Consider the following 22,492-nt stretch of genomic DNA (forward strand, 5'->3'; position numbering starts at 1 on the left):
GCTTAAAGCATATCTTTTCAGAGTGAAGCCAGTGCCCATGGAAACACCATGTCGTTAGCAGCAGTCCTTTTGTTCCCTCAACTTTTACAGCTTATGTTTCTAGCTTAGATCATGCAAGCCACGTCTTGAAGCCTAGGATGCAGTTCACCTGGAGCTCTTCCCAGGTTGAAGTTGCATGTTCTGTCCTGTTTCCTTCAGTGTTGTCATATCTTGAATAATAGGAGTCCCTTGCTTCTCTCATTCAGGTTTAAGCCCAGAAACCACATATTAAGCAGTTCTTATTTACTTTGAAATCATCTCAGAATATTCACTACTTCAGTATCAGCCCAGACGTATTTTTGATTTGTGACCTCTTGTAGCTGACATTTTCAAATCAGGCAATGTTACTTCCTGCATGAAAGAACTATGGCTTGTACACACTCCCTGGAAATCAGGTGTAGAATAGAATGATGATATCTAAGAGACTTGGTCTAAAAGACAAAGATTCCTTTGGTGACATATTTGTTTTGCTAAATGTCTATGGCATGCCTCTGTGTTAACTAAAGTATTTCTTTGCCAAAACCAAAAGAAACTGAGATTTTAATGTCCCATTGCTAATATAGCATACAGTGTTCCCAGGATAAGCTGGATACTTTGGCAGTAATAACTAGAAAACCAGCAAAAAATTTTGATATCCTGGGAAATCCCTTTAGGCAGATGTAGTGCTGTCTCAATTTTGTAACAGTGATCTGCCTGTGGCTTCATTTTTAATCAGATTGGTATGGACACCAAGAAGTGGTGGTGGGTGGTGGCTTTTAGGGCTGCATGGTGAGTTATGAGCAGTGTGCCAGAAGGACATGACTGAGTGGATCACAGGACATCCAGCATTCCCAAGGGAATTCCATGCAATGTACTATGAGGTTGTCTGTGGCACTCTATGGTAGGTGCTGTCAGCTCATTCCCTCACTGTGATAACTCTAACAATATCCTAAACAGGATAAACACATCTAATAGAATTCCTCACTTGCACAAGATCTAAGCACTAACATATGTCTGCAAGACCAGGATTTGTATTGTATTTCTTCATAAGCACAGTATTACTTCATCACCTTAAAAAGATATTTTAAGGGCATTAATTCTATTTAGGAAACACATACTAATGAACTGACTTAAATTACTTTTAAAGGGTTATTTCAAAATAATATCTGTACTCATAACTTTTGGACAACTCTGATTTGACTGGAGGGGAACTTTTGGTCCAAGAAAAATCATGGTCTGGTTTTTTTTTATTGTAAGTAGATTACTTTTTCAAGCTTCCTTCTCCTAAGGTTACAAATATTTTTGTTGACATTTTTCTTGTGTAGCAACACAGGCACAAAATCTATATGCAGCAGAAAACATATGCATTTAGTTAAAAAAAAAAAAAATTAAAAATATTAAGGCAAAGTATTAAAGAACTCTGTTTACTGCTTCCCTGAATTAATAAAGTATTTTTTTTTTCTCTCACTACTTTTAAATGTTTGTTTTTAGAAACTCAATTAAATAAGTATTAACCAGATTTATTAAGCTTCAGTGTGGGAACGTCTGTGCCATGCCCACTGTGAACCTCTGTCAGCTAACAGTGACCAGAGTAGGTTGCTACTTCAAGTGGTAATAGTTCCACCTCGTTCCACTCAAGGTTAGATTTTTTTTCTCCCTTTTTTCCTTTGGTGAAAGTTTTTTTTTCTTCTCTGATAATGTGGAAAATCTACACTTCATTTAGCTGCCTTACATGATTTTCAAAATCACAGTTTGGAATTTTCAGTATTTTTTAACTGTTTTACATTTAATATATAACTGTTTTGTAGTTAGTGAACTTTTTGTCGGTGTAAAGAGCTGTTTTAACTTCACTGCTTTTACAGGTGAGTTAGTATTACACTTAGACAGCTCCCTCCTTTCTCACTTCTGCAGAGATGCTAGAAGCAATCTTCGGCATAACTAGTCGCGCCGCCGCCTTTGACAAGGAAGGGCTCGTCGGGCTCGTCCCGCTGCCCGCACCGGAGCCGGAGTCCAACTCCGTACCCAAAGGCTCTCGCCCGCCGCGGCTCGGCTGGGCTGGGCAAGGACATCGCGTTCCCGCAATCCCGGTCCCTCTCGGCAGGTGGCCCCGGTGCTGGTCGGGTGGCGAGGTCTGGGCTCGGCGCTGCCTCATTGCCCCTCTCGGTGAGTACCAGGGCACGGTGGCTGTCGGGGGGACGGGCCAGGGGTCCCCCGGGGGAGGAGTGCCGAGGAACAGAAGGGGCACAGTCCGTATGGGGCGGGGGGCGGCAGGGAGGTATGGCCCGACGGGTGGGTGGGAGCGGGACCGGGGCGAGGAGACGGACCCCGCCCGAAAGAGAAGGAGACCTCGCTGACACCTCTTCTGGCCCCGCTTAAGAAGGAGGCGGTGTTGTTCAGCCAAGGTGCCGCCTTTCCCGAGCAACTTCTCCCGGCAGGGCAGCGTCGCCTGCCCCTTCAGCTCGGGTCTCCATCCTTCTTCTAGGAGAAGCGAGGGGCAGAGCGGGAGAGGTAACAAGATGCTGTGCCTCTCGGTAGCCTTACATCTGCTGCTGGTGCTGGTGCTATGCAGTCAGGGCACAGAGAGGTGCCCTTCAGCCTTCTGCGAGTGTTCCGACTGGGATGACTACAAAATCACTTGCCGAGGCATTCACTTCATTCCCAGCCTTCCGGAGGACACCCAGACCCTGTGAGTACAGGGACTCACTAGCCGGCTGTGAGCATTCATTTTGCAAGCAGGAGATGCTCTGAGCTAATGCCCTGTGAGATGAAGGAGGGAAATTGTAAGGAGAGGGGAGTGCTGTGTTTTATCTGGGCAGTACAGCAGAGCGAGAGCGGCAATGTGCGGGCTCTGTGTGGGTCAGGGAGACGGAGGAAAAGCGACTCTCAAACATTGTAGAAAGGTTTATAGAGATACGAAGAGATGATTATCCGTTGTGCCTTAAAAGTTCTGGGTAGTATAAGAGAAAGTCACTGGGCTGTTTGTGGACAAAGTAGGTGGAAGGCTGAATTCTGTGTGGTATGTGCCTAGGGAGTGAGAGGAAGGGAGCAGAGATCAAACACAGCTTTGTCATTTAAAAAAATAATAGAAATTGGACGTGCCACCTTACAAGCAGTTCCATGAAAGCTTCTGTGCACTTTCAGCTTCTTTGCCAAAGCCCGACAAAAAAGAATCCATGGGAACTGAGAATCCCAATAAACCGTCTAAGAGACGAAGTACTTCAGATAAACACAATGTGGAGTATGGGACAGAACAGCAAATTTGAATCTTGCCAAAGTGATAAAGCAATTCAAGCACCTAAATTTAAGTGTTTAGTACCATTACAGGCTCAATAGAATAATTTCTCTGCATTCCTGCTACTAGTCCAGAAGAGGGTCTTATGTCATATCTGTCAGCCCCCTGGAGATAAATCAGATAAATACTCTAGGGAAACTGAAACTGCTACAAGCAGCTCAATCACTCCTGGCTTTTACTTTTTTCCATAAAACACAAAATGTTTCTAGTCTCCAAAGGAAAGTTAACTTGTAAGTAGATACTTTCTGATAAAATAAACACATTTCAACTCAGTTGATTTAACTGCAAGATAAAATGGTAGGAGGTTGATTGATGTATGTCTTGATAATGATTCTTCAAACTTTATTTGAAAACATGAGTCATGAAGTTATTTGAATGAACTTCTCAAGATTTTTTTAACACCTGAAGTAAAGGCTTAGCAAATTGATCACTCACCTAAAATGATGGAGAAAAAAACATATTGATGTTTTTTTCCATTACTTATGCATGACTGCAGTATTTCCATAGATAAGATTTTAAATTACATGTTTTGGCTGTTGCACTCTTGTGTATACAGTTTATTTAGTTTGAAATTGCAGTAATGTTACTTTATGTAACATGTAGCACGTTCTTTGAAATCTACCATGATAAGGTAGAAAATAAAGCCGTTTCAGTTTATAGGAGAAATCTGCCTTTGTACAGGTACTTAAAATAGTTAATAGAAATAGTGAGATCACACAATGGAATTGTATACTTGCCTTGAAAAATGGTAGTATGACAGTCGAGGAGTACCTCTCTACATACAGCTTCATCAATAAAGCACTTCGGCTGATGGAGTTCTAGTGCATTAAGACCTGTTACAATGGGAGCTCAAAGATCATAAGTCACTGTTTTGAAAAGACCAAAACCCCCCCTGAAAATAGTTAACAAAACCAATTAATAAATATTTTTGTTTATCTTGGGTGTACCAACTGAGGTGACCACTGCAAACTTCTCAACAGCTTTTCTCACCAAAGGGGGGAAAAAAAAGAGTTTTTTCACTTTAGTTTTGCAGTTTTCTGCCTGGATAAGGTGCATATATTTTCCTTGAAGTCTGGTGGACTGTGTTTAATTCTTTGCTCTTGGCAAGTGACTTAATCTTCTTTCCCTCTATATGTGAAATGAGAGTCATAAGAGTTACTTGAAGCTGTCTTTCATACAGAAAGCTTTCATATGCTTCAAGCTGACTTGCACATGGAGAATAAAATAACACAAAGAGGTTTCCTGGGAGATTGTGAGGTGTGCGCCCCTGCTTCTCTCATGTTTTGCATCCTTCTGCCTTGCAAATGGTCACAGTACTGAATTCAAGACAAAAGATTCCAAAATAGTTTTAGTAACTTTTGATTTCATACTGTCTGTTAATATCATTAAGAATAAAGGAACACTTCATTGAAGTACATAGCTGTGCATATCTGCACATGATATGTTGAAATGCACTTCAATTTTCCCCAAATCCAAAAACTTTGCCACTCTGCCTCTTGCTCCTTACACCTGAACCTCAGGATTGCTGATTTTAAAAATTTTCTCACATGGCTATTCAGTTTTGCAGGCTTTGTAAAGCTAAGAGACTGGTAAATCTGGAAACACTTTGCCAGCTTTAGGAGATGGTGAGCTCTTTTCAGTGCGCAGGGTTTTGAAACTCTTAATTAAACTTTCATTTTTATTACTCAGATGGGACTGTTCTCATTTCTCTACACTGTTCTCATTTCTCTACCCTGCTTTAGGAGAGTGGTGTAGGCCTTTTTTAAACAAGCCATGTTTATAAGAAGTTGCAAAAAAGTTTTGCTTCCGTACTCATTTAGTGGAAAAGTGTCATGAATTTCAGCCACAAAAGTGTGTTAGTGCACCTGCTTATCCAGAATACTTGAATGCACAGATATTTTTCCTGGAGATCCTTTTTTTAGTTTTGTTTCAGCACAAGTTATTTTTTTTTCTTTTTCTATGGAATAAACAAAACAAACAAAGAAAAAGGTTTTGTGTGTTATAGGCAAATGTTGTCTTGTTTCCTGAAGTTAAGAATTATATATTCATATGTATGTTAGTATGGAAGGAATGCAGTTTGAAGTGGTATTGATATACAGTATTAAAAAATATGAAATTAAGCATAAATAATTTCATCACCTTGATCACAGAGCAGGTTGCCCAGAACCACATTCAGACTGATTTATGTTATCTCCAGAGGAAGAGACTCCACAACCTCTCTGGGCAGCATGGTCCAGTGCTCTGTCACCCTCATAGTAAAGACATTTTTCCTTATGTTCAGATAAAACTTCCTATATTCCAGTTTGTGCATATTGACCCTTGCCCTGTTGCTGGGCACCACTCAAAAGAGTCTGTCCCCATCCTCTTGACACCAGTCCTTTAGATATTTGTAGAATTCCTCTCAGTATTTTCTTCTCCAGGCTAAAGAGCCCCAGGTCTCTCAGCCTCTCCTCATAAGAGAGATGCTCCACTCTCCTCATTGTCATTGTATGATTAGTCTAACCCTGCTCTGTACTCTCTTCTTTAGTGCCTTGTCCCTCTTGAAAGGAGGAGCCAGAACTGGACAGAATATTCCAGATGAGGCCTCACTAGGGTGGAGGAGAGGGGAAATAAAATTTCTATGACTTGCTGGCCATGTTTTTCTTAATATATCCCAAGATACTATTTGCCTTATTGTCCACAAGACCACACTACTGGCTCATGGTGAATTTGTCCACCAGGACTCCCAAGTAATTCTCTGCAGTGCTGCTTTTCCATAGGTTAATGCCTAATCTGTACTGATGCACGAGGCTACTCCTCTTCATCCTGGTCAGTGAGGAATATATTGAAAAAAGACTGGACCCAGTACTGACCCCTGGGGAACACCACATTTTTTATATGCCTAAGGAGTAGTTTAGAGCATTCTGAGTTCACAGAAGCTGCAAGTAAATCTGCAAGACATGTCTCTACTTTATATTGAAAATTAATTAAGCTGATTTAAAATAGTTTCCCCAAAATCTTAAAATTAGGAATTGTCTGAAATTCAGAGATATTTTGACTTCAAGTAATTTTATGGACTTCATTACTTCAGAATTAAATATAGAACCTCATAAATACATCTTCATAAATAACCTTGAAACATAAGCACATAATTATTATCCCTATTATAATGATGAAGTACCAAGAGTCTAAAAGAGGAGGAAAAACAGTGACATGGCTAAACAAACAACTGAAGGAAGCTATTCCAGCATCCCTCAGAAAACAGAAGTCATGGCCAAAGGGGAAAAATTTAAGTAATACACTATAAAAATATCTTGAAGATAAACTTGTAATATCATAAAAACTCAGTGTGTTCTTTAAAACACAAAAGAAGGTAAGTCTGAAGAACTTCTATCAAACTGGAGCTCATTTGAAACAAACTGAAAAATTGAATAGAATTAAATTTCCTGAGCCAGAAAATACTTATGTAAGAGTTCCAAAGACATTAAAATCTAACATTGCTTCATTACCTACTGTAGTATGTAACTTGCCATTTAACTCAGCCACAGTGACAGAGGAATGGAAGGTCACAAGTGCAGCATAATTCTTTTTTTTTTTTTTTTAAAGTGCTTTAAGGAATACATTGGGAACTAAATCCTAGTAGGTCCATCTTCCTTGGAAAACTGAAAAATAGGAAGAAGTCAATCTGGTTTTCATAAAGGGGAAGCTTGCCTCGCAAATATATGTGCTAGTTCTTTGAAAGAGTCAGAAATATGTGAAGACACTGATTTTTTAACTCACATTTTCATAAAAAGTCAGCAATGACCTTAGGAAAGACTTGAGATAAATTAGCTGTTAGACACTGAAGAGAAAGCTGGCTTATTGATTGACTACAGGTATAAGCAAGGAGAAAAAAAAGTTGGTAACAAAATCTCAGTTTTCAGAATACAGAGAACATATCAAAGGGCTTTTACCTGGAACTGTTGCAGCAAGCACTCTTGGCGTAGGCTGCTCCTTGTTTAGGCTGTCTTTAGTTTCTTTTAGTCTAGGTGTCGCAGTAAGCTGCCTGTAGGTATGCTGTCATCTTGATAAGTGAGCTGCCATCAAGACATACCATTTCAATATCCTACAGTATCTCTTCAACAGCCTGCCACCAGCTACTACTGGCAACTGAAAAGACAGAAATCTTACTGTTCTTTTTCAGTGGGTCTAATTGCCCTTAGAGTGAGCAGGAATTACACAGATAATTTGCAGAGAGACTAAAACCTGCAGTTTACTGCTTTTGCTTCATAAAGGTTTATAATGCAGCTTCTCGCTCACATCTTTAGAAGCTGGCCTCATAAGATTTCAGTAAGACGTCATCTTAATTACATTGCAAAAAAATATTTGGATTGTGAGTGTCTTCTAATCTAGTGTCTTTTAATTGCAGCTAAAAGAATGTTTGCTTTCTAACAATGATTTAACTCTATAACTCGCTGTTTGTGAACAGTCACATGGTAAAATATGTTATAATTAAATGCTAGCTGCTTGATTTGTTTTCCCTTCTTCATAGGTTTGAGAGGCATAGATTGTAAGGCCAAGAGGGCCCATGGGAACATTTAATGTATATTAGGGATGACAAAAGCCATAAAACCTCCCAACAAGTATGGTTAGTTAGGGTGGGGGTATGGAAAGATCATATACTGGTTTAAAACTAATACTAAAAATAATGATATTGTAAACAATTTCTTCAAATGCTCAGTCATCCTTGCTTTTTGTCTGTGTTTGTGGCTACTGCTGTGTGGTGCAAAGTAGGTAAGGGTATATAAGTAGCGAATTTATGCACTTTGGATTTCTACTCGGGAGTGAATTGCCACTCTCTGCATTGACTCCAAGAAGCTCGGGTTTGCAATTTTGATCTTCTAAACCGCACATAAGAAAAGTGCCCACTGCTGGCTTGTATTCAGCTATCTGTCAATCAACACTACCAGGTCCCTTTCTCCCAAACAGCTTTCCAGCCATTCTTCCCCAAGCTTGTAGATGGGTGTGACACTTGCCAGTTCCAGTCAGCTAGGACCTTGCCAATTAGCCAGGACTGCTGATAAACAATTGAAAGTGGCTTGGTGAGCACTTTTGCCAGCTCCCTCAGTACCCTTGGTTGTATGCCATCCAGACTCGTGTATGTCTAAGTGGTGCAGCCATTTGCTAACCATCTCCTCTTGGACTATGGGACTTCATTCTGCTCCCCATATCTCTCTTCCAGCTCGGAGGGCTGGTTATCTAGCAAACAACTGGTCTTTAAAAACTGAAGCCAGATTTATTTCCAGTTGGGTGTTGGCCCTTCTAATTTTCTTCCTGCCTAGCATCACAATAACTCTGTAGTCCTCCTGAATGGCCTGTCCCTTCTTACAAAGACCATAAATTCTCAATTTTTCTCTGAGTTGCATCCCAATCTCTGTATTCATCCAGGCCAGCTTTCTTCCATGCCAACTCATCTTTTGACACATGGGGCTGGCCTGTTTCTGCACTGTTAAGTCTTCCTTCTTGAAGAATGTTCACCCTTGGTGGTTTTGTTTGTTTGCTTGCTTGGTTTTAGTTTTGGTTTAGAATTTGTTTTGATTAGAATTTGGTTTAGAATTTTGTTCATAATTAGTTTTGGTTTAGAATTTGGTTTAGAATTTCCTGAGCCTGTTCATTAATATGTTTTTTCCCCCATCATTTTTAATTCTCAGTGGATCTCTCTTGCAGTTGCACATCCATTTTTGCCTAGACCTTATATCAGTTTCTTGTATACACAACATCTTCTGACAAGGAATTTCACAGGTCTACTTCCTCTTGAGTGAAGTAACTTCCCTTTTGGGTTTGGTGGGTTTGTGTGCTGGTTTTTTGACCTTTTATTTTTTCTTCTTACTTCCTGAACCTGTCTTCCTCTAGTTTCTTATATATATGACATTTTGTCCCTGATTTTAGAGAAGGAGTAAACAGTCTATCCCATGTTCTCTCTGCACTTCCTGCTGTGTAGACCTCTGTTGTGTTTCTATTCATCCATTCCTCAGCCAGAGGTGAAGGGTCCCAGGCTACTTAGTACCGTCTGTGAAACCATTCCCTACCTTTAATCATCCTTATTGCTTTCTTTGATTTTCTTCCATTTCAAGGTAAATATTCTGCTGCAAGTGACAATACCTGTGCCCTACAAACCATTCAAGGTACAGACAAACCCTAAATTTGTAAAGTGAGAACAGTATATTATAAGTTCTTCACTGAAAGAGTGATTTGCCATTGGAATGGGCTGCCCAGGGAGGTGGTGGAGTCACCATCACTGGAGGTGTTTAGGAAGAGACTTGATGGGGTGCTTGGTGCCTTGGTTTAGTTGATTAGATAATGTTGGATGATAGGCTGGACTTGATGATCTCAAAGGTCTCTTCCATCCTGGTTAATTCTATGCTATGCTGTGCTATGCTATTCCTTTCCCAGTACTTTCTGCTATTGAGGATGTCCCTGCTTACTGCAAGGCAGGTTGGACTAGATGACCTTTAGAGGTCCCTTCCAACCCAAGTCATTCTATGATTATTCATATTTCATTCATTGTCTATATCACCATCTGTTGTGGACCAAACCCCTATAACTGTGGGCTTTGTACAAGGATAGGACATAAATGGCTTTTGTCTCCAAAAGTAATGTAGGACTGAAGAGTGCTGTAAACAAGAATGGACATTGGTAAGGCAGAGAGGTGTATGTTTATATGTATAATATATGCACATCTCTGGAATAAGGTTGTAGGGTTTTTTTCCTAAGGTACAGCTCTGCCACTATTGTAATTTATGAATTAAAACCATTTAATCTCAGCAAACATGAAACCACAATTACTGTTTGTGAATGGTTTCAGTATAATCTAAAGCAGTTTTAAAGTAATTTCATGTGTAGTATTCTTTCTAAAAGTAATTTGGTGAGTCTTAACAGTATTGTGATGAACATTTCTTTGTATTTCTTCATCTGCTTTTAGTGTTTGTCATAAGTACAAAGCCAATAAACGTGGTTTCAAGAGATCTTTTGGGATTTTAAAGTATCTCTGCCTGCTTATAAAGGCATCTGAATTTTTTTAAAGCTTGTTTCCTTTCTTTCATATATGATCTCAAGCTTTCTTCATCTCACAAACCCCGTTGTTATCTTTTCAAATGCAACAGCAGGAAATGTACATTTGAAGTGTAAAGAAAATTACTAACTAAACTTGCAGTTCTATGATCGCTGCTCAGTTAGTCAGGTTCCAATCAAATTCAAGCCTTAATCCCAAATGAAAATACAATCATTTATTTAAATGGATATGGCTCAAGTGGCCTGTAGTGCAAATCAGGCCTACTGAAACATTTTCACAGTCTGGGAGAATGGTCTCTGTACTTCAACAGCTTTTTAATCCATATGTCTGGCTCATGCATAAATCAAGAAAATGAATGGGGAAAAAAAAGTTGCAAAAATGCTCTAAACGTATGCAAAAGGAAAGAAAGAAAGGCTAGGTAGAAAAAGAAGACATCATTTTGGTGGGAAGGGTTAAGGGTTTTTCTCCCTAACAGAATGATGAGTTTGCAATTAGTATAGATACTCACATTTGGAATTATATCAGGAGCATGCCTTTTATTCTGGGCTACACAAATTTCAAAACTGCCATCAAGACTGTCTCAGCATCAGCTGAATGCATGCAGTTATGTTAAGATACGACAGAACACTGTAATGGATATAATTTAAGAAGTCTTTAAATAATTGTTTTCTTTGTCACTGAATTTACCCACCAAGAAGAAACACAATTAATTTTCTAATACCTGTGCTAAGATCTAGACTTTCAATTTTTTAAACCTTTGTTTAGTCTCCTGTTGTGACAAGACTTCCTCTTTTCCCAACCTGATCAGTCCTTGGGGAAGAAGGGAGAAGAATTTCACCACTCAAGAGAGGTTCTGCTGGAAAATTCTGTTTCATATAGTCCTAGTTTACATTACTATTTGTGGAAACTCTCTAATGAAATAAGTAAGGAAAAAACTGCATTTCTAAACAAGAAGTCCTTTAAAATATTTTGGTGGGCATTTCCTTTATGACTAATGGGTCCGAGTTGAAAGCAGCTTTACTTCATTAGTTCCAGGGGATAAGTGTATGTACTAACTCTTTGGAATGTCCTGGTGCATGACAACTTAACAATTATTGTATTGGGTTGTAAAGAAATCTCCATGTCACCAAAGGTCCTGTCCTGAACACTGACCAAAAGCAGATATCCAGGGCACAGGGTATTAGTAGTTCTACATAGAGAGACTGAACTAGGAGAGTCAAAGTTCTGCTGGAGCTGAGACTAGCAAGGGATGTGAAGGGCAACAAGAAGGACTTCTGTGAATGCATGATCAGCAAAAGGGAAACCAAGACAACTGAGAGCCCCCTGCTCAGGAGGGCAAGTAACCTAGGGACAAAAGACATGGAAAAGGCATCAATGCTTTCATTGCTTCTTTGCACATGCTTTTTCATCTCCTCCTAGGTCTCTTAACCTAGAAGCACAGCTTGAGGAAGCGGAATGTCACCTGTAGTAGAAGATAAAGTACTGAAGTATGCTACTTATTAAGAAATCTATGGGACCAGAAGGGATGCACCTAAAAAAGTGATGAGGAAGCCGGTCAGTGTCATTATGAGGCCACTCTCTCATCTTTGAAGGTCATGGTGATTAGAGGAATCTTGATGATGTCTGAAAAAAGGCAAACATCATGCACATCTTCTATTAAGGCCAGAAAGATGATCTGTGGAAATACACACTGGTGGCTGCTATGTAGTTATTTTTTGTATGCAAGTCATTCTGTACCTTTGAGCATCCCATTTCACATGTTACAGGTATGACCAGGGGCAGAAAAAATTTCTTTAATTTTTACTGTGTTTCTATCTTAGTAATTCCTAGCATTCAGTTTGCCTTCCTGACCTCTGCTGAGCAGCCGGCAGCAATTACAGGCACTTAGAAGTGCTCTGATTAGGAACAACAGTAGCCAGTAATTACAGCCTGTTCTTACTCCCTCTCCCTTTAACAAGTAAACCTCTTCTGACTGCTGTTTTCTGAAATTTCACAGTCACATTTGGACTTTCTTTCTGCCATTTATATACTTTTAGCTTAATGTTTCAGAAACACAGCTCTTCTCTGTCCTATGTGGAGTACGTTCTCCTGCAGTGCAGTAGGAGCCATTTGGAAGGGTAGCCATCAGAAGGACCGCATACTGACAGGTAGATCTGCCATGAAGAGCTAACCAGAATAAATCATTGTGATCCTTAAAGACCATTTAGATGTGAGCTGAGACTGGGAAGACTTTTAGAACTGATCATACTGAAAGTATGTCCGTGATTTTAGGAAATTATTATTTCTACGAGTAATTGTCAGAAGAAGAAAAAAGGAGGGGGGAAGAGAGGGGAAAGCCATGAGATATTTTTTTCACCAATGGGACTGTCTTTTAGATGACAGGGCTAAAAGGCAAAGCCAGAAGAGAAATCTGCACTATTTCTACAAAAAAAAACAGAATATTGCAATGCTAAAGACATTAAACAGAGAAATCTAGGAATCCAGTCAAAGGTATAAAACAAAGACAACAGAGGAGTAAGAGGCATGAGGAGAGAGAAAAGACAGTTTATTTGTGATTTATCTTACTACCTGTGGCTGAAAGGTAGCCTGAAGAGTTATATTGTATTGTCTCTTCACCGAGTGATATGGGTAACATACTAGATTCTAGTGTCAAGTTTCGGTTCAGTTACCTTTGCTGGTTCTTCAATCCCTATATTTAATTCTCTCCTTATCTGTGAGACAAAACAGCTCAAACTTTCTTCTGCAAGACTGACATTTAAAATGTTGGTTTTTTCATTAAATAGGGACATGCTGAAGATAATTATTGTATACTTCATACTTTTTATCGCAAAACAAGTTTCAAATACTTCAGTGAAATGACTCTGTAATGTTTTCTTTAGATCCAGGCAGATCACATTTATTTTCTTGAGAGCCCGAGAGAATTAGTCTTATTTTAGAATGTGTCAGCAGCTCATTATCTATGTTGAGGTTTAAATTGTAATGAATTTACTTATCATAGTGCTATCATTGCTTCTACTTGAGTCAGTAGCACTGGGTTTTGCAAAACACTGGATTGACTTGGGTAAGGTATTAGAGCACTGTCTCTATTACAAAGCCTTACACAGAAGGTGTTCACATAAAATGGGCTTCTTGTTTTGTTTTTTTTTTTTTCCAGATGGGACCATTTTTAATTATTGAATAAAACAAGATGATCATCTCTCTAAAATTTTGGCTACCTTTTAACAGATACTTACTAGTAGCTTCACTTGCTAGGCTTTTTGGGGGCTTTTAAACGTGTTTCCTGTGAGCCTGAGGATGTGTAATGGCTAAGCCCAGCAGGATACAAAAGCATGTTTGAAGGTTTTGAGGCACTGGGATTGTACTGCATGCTATCCACCCCTTCACATACCAGAATTTGGTAGTCCGTCTATGCTACTTGTGAAATTATTCAGCTGGTGATGAAGGAAGACATTTTATTTTATTTTGTTTTTAACCCACTACCTGAAATGTTCCAGTTTTACAAAAAATAATCACCTTTTAAAGGCTATTTTGAGGTTCTGTAAAACCATGTTAGGGAAAATATATTTTCTTATTTAATATATCTACATTAACATTCTGTATGAGTCAGATTTGTGAGCTGCTTTCTTAGCTGATACCAACAGAAAACACATTATCAGCTCTTTGTTTACTCTGTAAACAATTGCCTAGTAGTTACAGTAATATTTTGTGATATTTAAACTTTTTCTTTTACAGTTATAGTAGTAGTAGTTTCTCAATTCAGGGGAAGGTGGTTGCGTGCTTCTGAAGTGTAGTGAGTTGGAAATTCAATGTCAAAAGAAAACAATGTAATGAAAACTGACTGCAGTAGCAATTCAAGATTCAGTGGACTGTAACACTTAAAGAATCAGTCTGTCAAGCAACGTAAAAATGCTGTCCTGAAATAGTGTAAAACAGTTTTTGCTATCAGATTGATCTACATTAGTAATCTCCACATACAAGGAAGAGATAATTATTTTCTAATGCCATATCATCATTGTCTTTTGTGACAATGTGCAGTATTCTCATTTCAGTGAAACTCTTCTTAGCATCTACAAAAGAACATTTAAATGGCATGCTTTCTGAAATCTGTTAAATAATGTTAGCAGCCTATGTTTTGCTGCTAAATGGAAGCCAGTGTCTCCTCAGAATCCAGCAAGATGCAGTGGGTGATCACAAATTGAGCAAGAATAAGCTCCCAAGTATGGATTGGTGTTTTCTTGCTATGTATCGGCAAGTAGCCAACCTGAATTCTTGCCTGTCAGTTTGACATTGTCCATGTGCACCTCAGTACATAGGAAAAGGATATGCTAGTGCCAAGAGCTTACTTTCAGTACAGAATTGTCCCAAATGCTGACCTGCACATTTTTATTTTGAAAGGCTCTAGTATTTCTTTAATTTCTCAGGGCTGAGCCAGTTTTGACATGTATTTTATGTTATTCTTTTGGACTAACAGTTAATTACAGGAAAGTAGCTATGTAGTTCATCTAGTAAATTCAGAAGTGGTTTGCTACTCTTAGGGTCACTTTGCTATGTGAATCTTTCCCTCTCCTACCACGTTGGTAATACTGGCATTAGACACTAGGTGGTAATCATCTTCTGGAAAGCTCCACGTGCATTTCTCTATGCCTTTTATAGCTCATTTTGCACCACTGAAAGACTATGGTGCATTTATTTCATAATAATAATAATATTTTAAAAACACAATAGTGTTAAGATTTGGATAGTTTGGTTTAGTCATAGTGAAAAAATTATAAGTTAATGTGTCAATAATTTAAAAGAGGATAGTTTTCTAAACTTGCATGTGACAATGTTGTTCAGTAGGCTCTTGTGCACTGTAATAATCAAGTGTAAAAGTATGAGACTCTGGGCAAAATCTAGTGTATTTAACAAATGGGACTTTAAGTGCTACATACTTCATACATCTTTCTTCCCAGAGGAGATTTAGGAAATCTAATGTAGCATGAATGTCGAATTAATCTGTTAGGCATTGGAATAAATACTGTAAGTGAACAGTTTAATATTTGTAGTTAGGCAATTTTACAGTACAACACGTATTTACTCGTGGAAGGGGTTCATTGGTTAAAAAAAAAAACAGGGGTTGATTTTTGTTGAGGAATTCAAGCTTGTGAAGTTTAGAAGCATTAAGAAAACATTCAGTGTTGTTATATTAGGCAAAGCAGTCTGTCAGGATACCTGTCAGAGTTACCTGTCGGGGTATGTGGAAAGAGGATGTCTGCTTCCCTGAGAAGACCTGATCAAGGACCTTCTCAAAGGGAGGCGATAAGCAAAACATACAGAGATACAGACAGCACAGAGAAATAATAACAAGAAGAATGACTAATGACAAGAAAGAAGCCTGGCCAGTCATGCTAACTAGTGGGCTATCATGAATTGCAGGCATGGCTTCAAAGAAGCACCAATCTGCACTTTACAACTGATAAGGATGCAGATGTGGGGATCCTGGGTATTGGGACGGGAGATTGGTGTTAATACATTGCGCAGGGAATGGAATCATGGAGAACGTAGGAGGAATAAACAGAAAGAACCATAAAAGGGGTCCAGCTACTTGTGAAATGGGGCTGGTCAGTATGTTTGACTGAGCCCTGGGCCTGATCACTATAGTTTGTGCTATCTCACTGAATCACAGAATCATAGAATTGTTAGGGTTGGGAGGGACCTCAAGGATCATCTAGTTCCAACCCCCCTGCCATGGGCAGGGACACCTCACACTAGGTAAGGTTGCTCAGAGCCACAACCAGCCTGGCCTTTAAAACCTCCAGGGATGGGGCTTCTACCACCTCCCTGGCCAACCTGTTCCAGTGTCTCATCACCCTCATGGTGAAGAACTTCTTCCTAACATGCAGTTATGTTATATTTTGCCAAGACATAACATTTACAGATCATATGAAATAATATTTCTATATGATATGAGCCTTAATGAAAAGAAAGTATAGATGAAATTAGAGGAGGGGAAGGAACACAGCAAATAAAAGGATCACTCTATTTGACTTGGTGTCAAAACTGTTCAAGGCTGCTGCTGCTAAGATGGTCAAAAGCCAAAAAGGAAATACAAGGAAGACTCTTACAAGTAATCATTACAGTGTGTTTGTTTTGAAATATTTAACACCTAGCACCTGTACATTTCATAGGATTGATTAAGAATGTGTGGGGATAATGTTCTTTGGCACTGAACCTTGCAAGGCTTATGTGCCCAGTTGCTTGCAAATGTCAGTACAGAGGAGTGCCTGTGAAGGATCATGCCAAAACTCTCAGTCTCCTGCCTGCAGCTGTGACCAGTAAAGTATGCCCCATGAAAAGTATATGAATAAGACAAAAATGCTGTGACACTGTCCTGGAATACTCTCCCAGTAACTGTTTGTAGTTCATGCACTTTCTGAACCTGAGAATTTTTGTTTTGTGTGCCCAGATATGTTTTTATTCAATGAATCTGCCCAGTCACTTCAGAATCCAGTATTTTTGCCATTTCCTAGGGTACTGACCCATCTCAGAAAAGGCTGGAAGGAATGTGTTTCATTTTTTCATCACCCAGGTCCCTGGCCAGTCTACCAATGTAAGTCACTGTTGATCTAATTTCATATTAATATGCTTGGCTGTATGTGAGGGAAAGCTAAGTGAACACCCAAACTATCCAGCCATTTCTGCCAATATCTAGCAGAGAAACAAGGTTTGACTGTCCCAGTTAAATCTACCATCAGAGTCCTCATGCAGTTGCTCCCATCTCTTACTCTACAGCTAAATGTTTGTCTTCATTTACCACTCTGGTCTGCACTATTTTTTTTCTACTTGGTGAACTCAGGTGATAAACATGGCTGTTTAGCTTGATTGGTGCTTGGTATAAGGTACCAGAGAATGAAGGGGAGAAGTAGTCATGGTCAGTGTTGTTCAAAGTGCTCCCTCCTGCCAATTTCTCACAGATGACTGTCAGGAAGAATGCCTTTCTGCTGGTATCCTTTCTTGATGAATAGTCTCATGCCTGGGAAACAGATCAACCCCAAAGAACCTCACAACACACCACAAACTCTTGAGAGGCTAAATGTAGCTGTAAAAGTATTTTTCAAAGATCAGTGCTTTTTAATGTTAAGTATTCGATCATAAATTACATATTCCTTCTAGCTACTTTAAGGATGCCAGCAGTGCATCAGGATTCATTAGCAATGAGAAAGAAAGCTTTCAAGTGATTTACCAAGGAAGCCACAGAACAATAGAAATATTTTGTCTTTAGATTACATCTACATCTATAAACTCTCACTCTAATAGTGTTTTGGCTGCAAACCGTATACTGTCAGTGCTATTTATCAGATGAGTAGGTGTGATGGAAGTGGATGTATACCTCTCTGTATGCCTCTTTTACATATTCCTCTGGGGTTTTTTTTTGCTTTCATTCAAGATAGTTATAGGAATAAAATAGACAAACATAAGTAAGCAGAAGCTTCTGAGATGCAGCTATGGCTTGCTTAATGTCAAAAGAGGGTTGTTACCTGGAGAGTCAAGAACTATAATCTGTATAAAGAGTTGGTAGTGCTTTATATATAAAAGAAAAGCTTTCCTCCTATTATTCTAATCTTGATTTATTAGTGTAATATTTCTGTGAAATTATTTATCTTATTTTTACCTTGTGCCGTCATTTGACCTCAACTGGCAGCTATGCACCACACAGCTACTCACTCAGGCCCCCATGCATTAGGATGAGAGAGACCTGGAAGAGTAAAAATGAGAAAACTCATAGGCTGAGATAAAGACAGTTTGATAAGTAAAATAAAAGCCACACAGGCAAGCAAAGCAAAACAAGGAATAATTCAGTTACCATCAACAAGCAGGTGTTCAGCCATCTCTAAGAAAGGAGTGCTCCAATATGTGTAATGGTTACTTGGGAAGTCAAATTTCATCAGTCTGAACATCCCCCACTTCCTCATTCCCCCATTTTATATACTAAGCATGACATAAGGTCTGGAACATCCCTTTGGTCAGTTGTGGTCAGGTGGCCCTGGCTGTGTCTCGTTTCAACTCCTTGTACACTCACAGCCTGCTAGCTGGTGGGGTGGTGTAACAAGAATAGCACAAGACACCCCCAAAACAGTTTCTTGGGGCATTTATCACAGAATCACAGAATGTTAGGGATTGGAAGTGACCTCAAAAATCATCTAGTCCAACCCCCCTGCCAGAGCAGGATCACCTATAACAGATCACACAGGAATGCATCCAGGCAGGTTTTTAATATCTCCAGAGAGGGAGGCTCCACACCCCCCCCGGGAAGCCTATTCCAGTGTTCCATCACTCTCAGTGAAAAAATTTTTCCTCATGTTAACATGAACCTTCCAATGCCTCAACTTCCACCCATTGCCTGAGGAGCACATTAACACAGTTGGTGAGCTTGTAATCTTTATATGCAGTCAGACAGGGCTACAATAAAGTTAGTCTGTTTAAATTACTTTCATTTTTCATCCATCATAGACTGTTCTGGTTCAGAATTTTCTCAGCATGTCTTCTTTCCACTCCAAGGAATTACAGTCTATCCTACAGCCTTCTACACACCGCTGCTGCCTGGTGGTCCCCAGTCATTAATTATCCACAGACTCACACTTGTCAAACAGGGACCAAAGCAATGGTTTGTTTTCTTTTCTGCAAAGTTTTAAATTCCTTCAGAGTTGCTAGGAGAGACAATTCAGAATGTTGTATTTTAGCACACCAAGTAAAGCAAATCACATAAGGAAACTGGAATAGAAATGAGGCAAATATGGAAACATTGTCAGAAGGGAATGAAATAGAAATATTGGAGCAGAACTGGAATTGTATTGGACTTTCTAAACTTAAGTTGTATTCACAAAAGGAGATTAACTGCCAAACTTTTATTTCTGTAGGAGGTTTATGGAGACTCATCTAAGAACAATTCCAAGTGATGCTTTTTCCAATCTCCCCAACATCTCTAGTATGTAAGTTCTGTTTCTGATATTATTCTTCTAGCTCTTTTGTGGAAAAAAAAAAAAAAAAATAATCACTTTTCTTCTCCAAAATTCTGTCGTTGTGTAAAAAAATCTTCAGAAATTAAAATATTTTTGCACCTTTGCTACCTCACAACTTACATTTTAGAACTGCAGGTTTATAATTTTAGCTGACTCAGGAAGGCATTTTTAGACAGTATCATACCTTGATTGAAGTAGAGATGATATGTAAGGCTATAAAACCTTTTTCCTTTTTTTTCTTATGCAGTTTGCAAAACATGAGAAATGGTTTCAACCATAACAAATGAACATATTCTATTGTTGGTCCTGGCTGGATTATGGTTTTTTCCAGTTCCTAGTATGATTTCAAACTCATTTCATTGGAGATCCTGTGGCATTTCTAGGCTAGGGATAGACTTTCACCAAAACATTAGTGTTTGTGTGATGTGAGAGAGATTTCTGATGTGTCACTTCCTTTGTATGTTAACACATGGATACAGATGCACAGCTGTCCTCTACCTAGGTGCCTCATGTCAGTGTTTGTCCCATTGGAAGTAGCAAGCTACCCTTGCACTGCACTGCTCCTTGACGTTAGCAGTTTTGAAATTAAGTTGCCCCACTTTTTTTTCTCTAATGACTGCCTGTTGGAATGTGCTGCCTGGGGAGGTGGTGGAGTCACCATCATTGGAGGTGTTTATGAGCAGACTTGATAGGATGCTTGGTTGCATGGTTTAGTTGATTAGGTAGTGTTGGATAATAGGTTGGATGCAATGATCTTGAAGGTCTTTTCCGGTCTGGTCTGGTCTATTCTATTCTATTCTATTCTATTCTTTTGCCATCTCCCAGTTCACTCCCTAGAATCGGAGAGTCATGAAATTTAGAAGGGGACCTCAGGAAACCTCCAGTCCACCACCTGCTTAAAGCTTGGCCTACTTTAAGGTCCAGCCACACTGCTCAAGGCTTTATGCAGTCTGGTTCTCAGCTTTATCTGTGTCCATTTTTAACTAAATAAACCATCTCATTCCAGAAGAGTCCCACATTTTTCTTGTTTAGCCTTTTATTACTAATGCAGCAATAGGAGTTCTTCTTGTTGCCTTTGGCATTCTTTGCAGGTCTCAACTCCATCTGAGCTTTGGCTGAATGGCTGAGATGGACTACTATTTAAAAAATCATGAAACAAATCTTTGGGGAAATATGGAGGTCTGCCTCATTTTATGGTTTCATCCAGATGCATTGAAGTAATGACTTTCTAAATAAGTAATGGTTCTTGAATATCTGTAGCCTCATTTACAATCTCCGTTTAATCAGATAGATGGTGTATTGGGGGGTATATTTGGGGGAGGCATCCCTCATATGATATACAGTATCATATGTAAACCTGATAAACGTTCAAAGCAGTTCATTAAATGTAGAAGGTTGTTAACTCTTCTTCAGCTTTCAGTGACACAATCTGTTGCCTAGATGCTTTTCAGGTTTTAGAACCCTCAAATTGTAGTATATATGAATTTGTAAAAGCACAGGTGTTTATTTGAAGAACTCATTGAACCTTTCTCTAAAGATGTTTAGCCTCCAAAAAACTTACAGAGGCTTAAAGGCCAAGGGGTATTCACACTATCTGTCTGTAGACCACTTAGCACCCTCATAGGCTGGCACTTTGCCACCTAGTGTCTCCCCATGTTTATGTAGTACCTGAGAAGACAACTGTCAGTATCTTTCTCCAGTTGAGTAGCTAAATATGGAGCTTTAACTTCCCTCTGCTCCACACGTGTAGGAAAATAGCCTGGATAGAATTGAATATGGCAGTAACCTACCTAAAATCATGATGTGGCAGCATTGCACTCTCCTGTTGTACAATACTTTCTGGATTATCACATTTCTCTCTCTAATTTTTAAAAAAGCCTATTACGATGGGCTATACCTATCCTGGAAGCAGGGCAGGAGGGCTTGTGAGAGCTTTTGCCCTCCCTGGAGGGTGTTTTCCCCCTGGGAAACTGAATTAGTCTGGTCCACTCCCCCTCCCTGCCCAGCAAAGCTATAAAAAGGAGGATACTGCAGCCATTAGCTCTCTTTGGGCCCTGGCTTTGCCTGGATGAGGACTGCTGCTGGTTCCCCTGCTTCTCTGCCACGTGGTCCTCCCTGCTGCACCCCATGCCTTTACAAAGGGCTGGTTTTGTATTTCATATTTCTTTTTTGTTTTCCCCATTCATCCTTGTTCCTTACCCTTGTGAATCTTGCCTGTTATTGTTACACACACATAAATATATGTACACATACATACATAATACATACTGTTTAAAGAAAATTCTTTACCTCTCTACTTCCAAGCTGAATCCAAATTATTTATTGGTGGATTTGCTCCATTCCTTTCTTTTCCTCTCCATTGGGAAAGAGGAGGGGGGAGCAGGGGAAGGATTCTCAGCCTGGCCCCCATCTGAGCTCTTAAATTCCAGTTACGGCTCAAACCACCACACCTACGAAGAATAGAGAGAGGTTTAAATATGAATAGTATCAATGCCCTCCTGGCTTATAGCTTTACTACTACTACAAATAATGAAATCTTTGCTTTCTTGATGCAAATTTTAAGGAACCAGTAGTGAATTTTAACTACAGCTCTTGTTTGTGTATCTTGGCCTCTAATCTGCTACATGTCTCATTTGCCTCTCCTAGCACATGATTTCCATCAGCAATGGAAATTACCATTCCTTGCTTTGTAAACTCATCTAGAAAATGTTCTGAAGTGTGATAGAGACTGTGTTTATTGTTCCAAATATAGCACTTCATTTTGTTCTATGGTTTCTACTATATAATTTACACAAACAAACTTCTTGTCCCTATGTACTGAACAGAAAATGTAGTTGTCCTCTTTATGAACCTTGTTTAAACAAAAATTCTAAAGCTCCTGTTTATCTTAAATGAATGAATGTCTATGTGCTCTTGATAGCCAGAAGTAGAGATTGTTTTTGCTGCTTTGCCACAGGAATGAAACAAAAGGCATTATAGTGAAATGCTCAAGTGTAAAGCTAATTCCTGTCAGAAATGCATCAGTGCACTGGGGAACAAAAATAAATGTTTTGAAAGGTATTCAGATGCAAGAGAAATTTCTGGTTTACATACTTAAAGCTGTAAATACATTAAATCTTTGTAAAAGGCTTTTACCTGATTTCCTACCCATTT

At 39.2% G+C, this 22,492-nt stretch overlaps 1 protein-coding gene and 1 long non-coding RNA gene across 2 annotated transcripts in view; one reads left to right on the plus strand and one right to left on the minus strand.

The window, feature by feature from the left end:
• The first annotated feature begins 2,534 nt into the window (after positions 1 to 2,534).
• The window catches only part of TSHR (thyroid stimulating hormone receptor), a 50,865-nt gene continuing 30,907 nt past the window's right edge, over positions 2,535 to 22,492 (plus strand). Inside the window, exons 1-2 of the mRNA XM_068148708.1 lie at positions 2,535 to 2,704; positions 19,238 to 19,309. Coding sequence (XP_068004809.1) covers positions 2,535 to 2,704; positions 19,238 to 19,309 — 242 coding nt within the window. The remainder of the gene's footprint in view (positions 2,705 to 19,237; positions 19,310 to 22,492) is intronic.
• On the minus strand, positions 7,261 to 21,762 carry LOC137446287 (uncharacterized). The gene is made up of 3 exons (XR_010988611.1): positions 21,629 to 21,762; positions 17,992 to 18,075; positions 7,261 to 7,438 (listed from the first exon to the last, which is right to left on the minus strand). It is a non-coding gene; the product is annotated as an uncharacterized lncRNA (long non-coding RNA).

The sequence above is a fragment of the Melanerpes formicivorus genome, unplaced genomic scaffold (assembly GCF_026170545.1).
Source record: "Melanerpes formicivorus ecotype bairdi unplaced genomic scaffold, bMelFor1.0.p_v2 SCAF_17, whole genome shotgun sequence".
NCBI classification, from domain to species: Eukaryota; Metazoa; Chordata; class Aves; order Piciformes; family Picidae; genus Melanerpes; species Melanerpes formicivorus.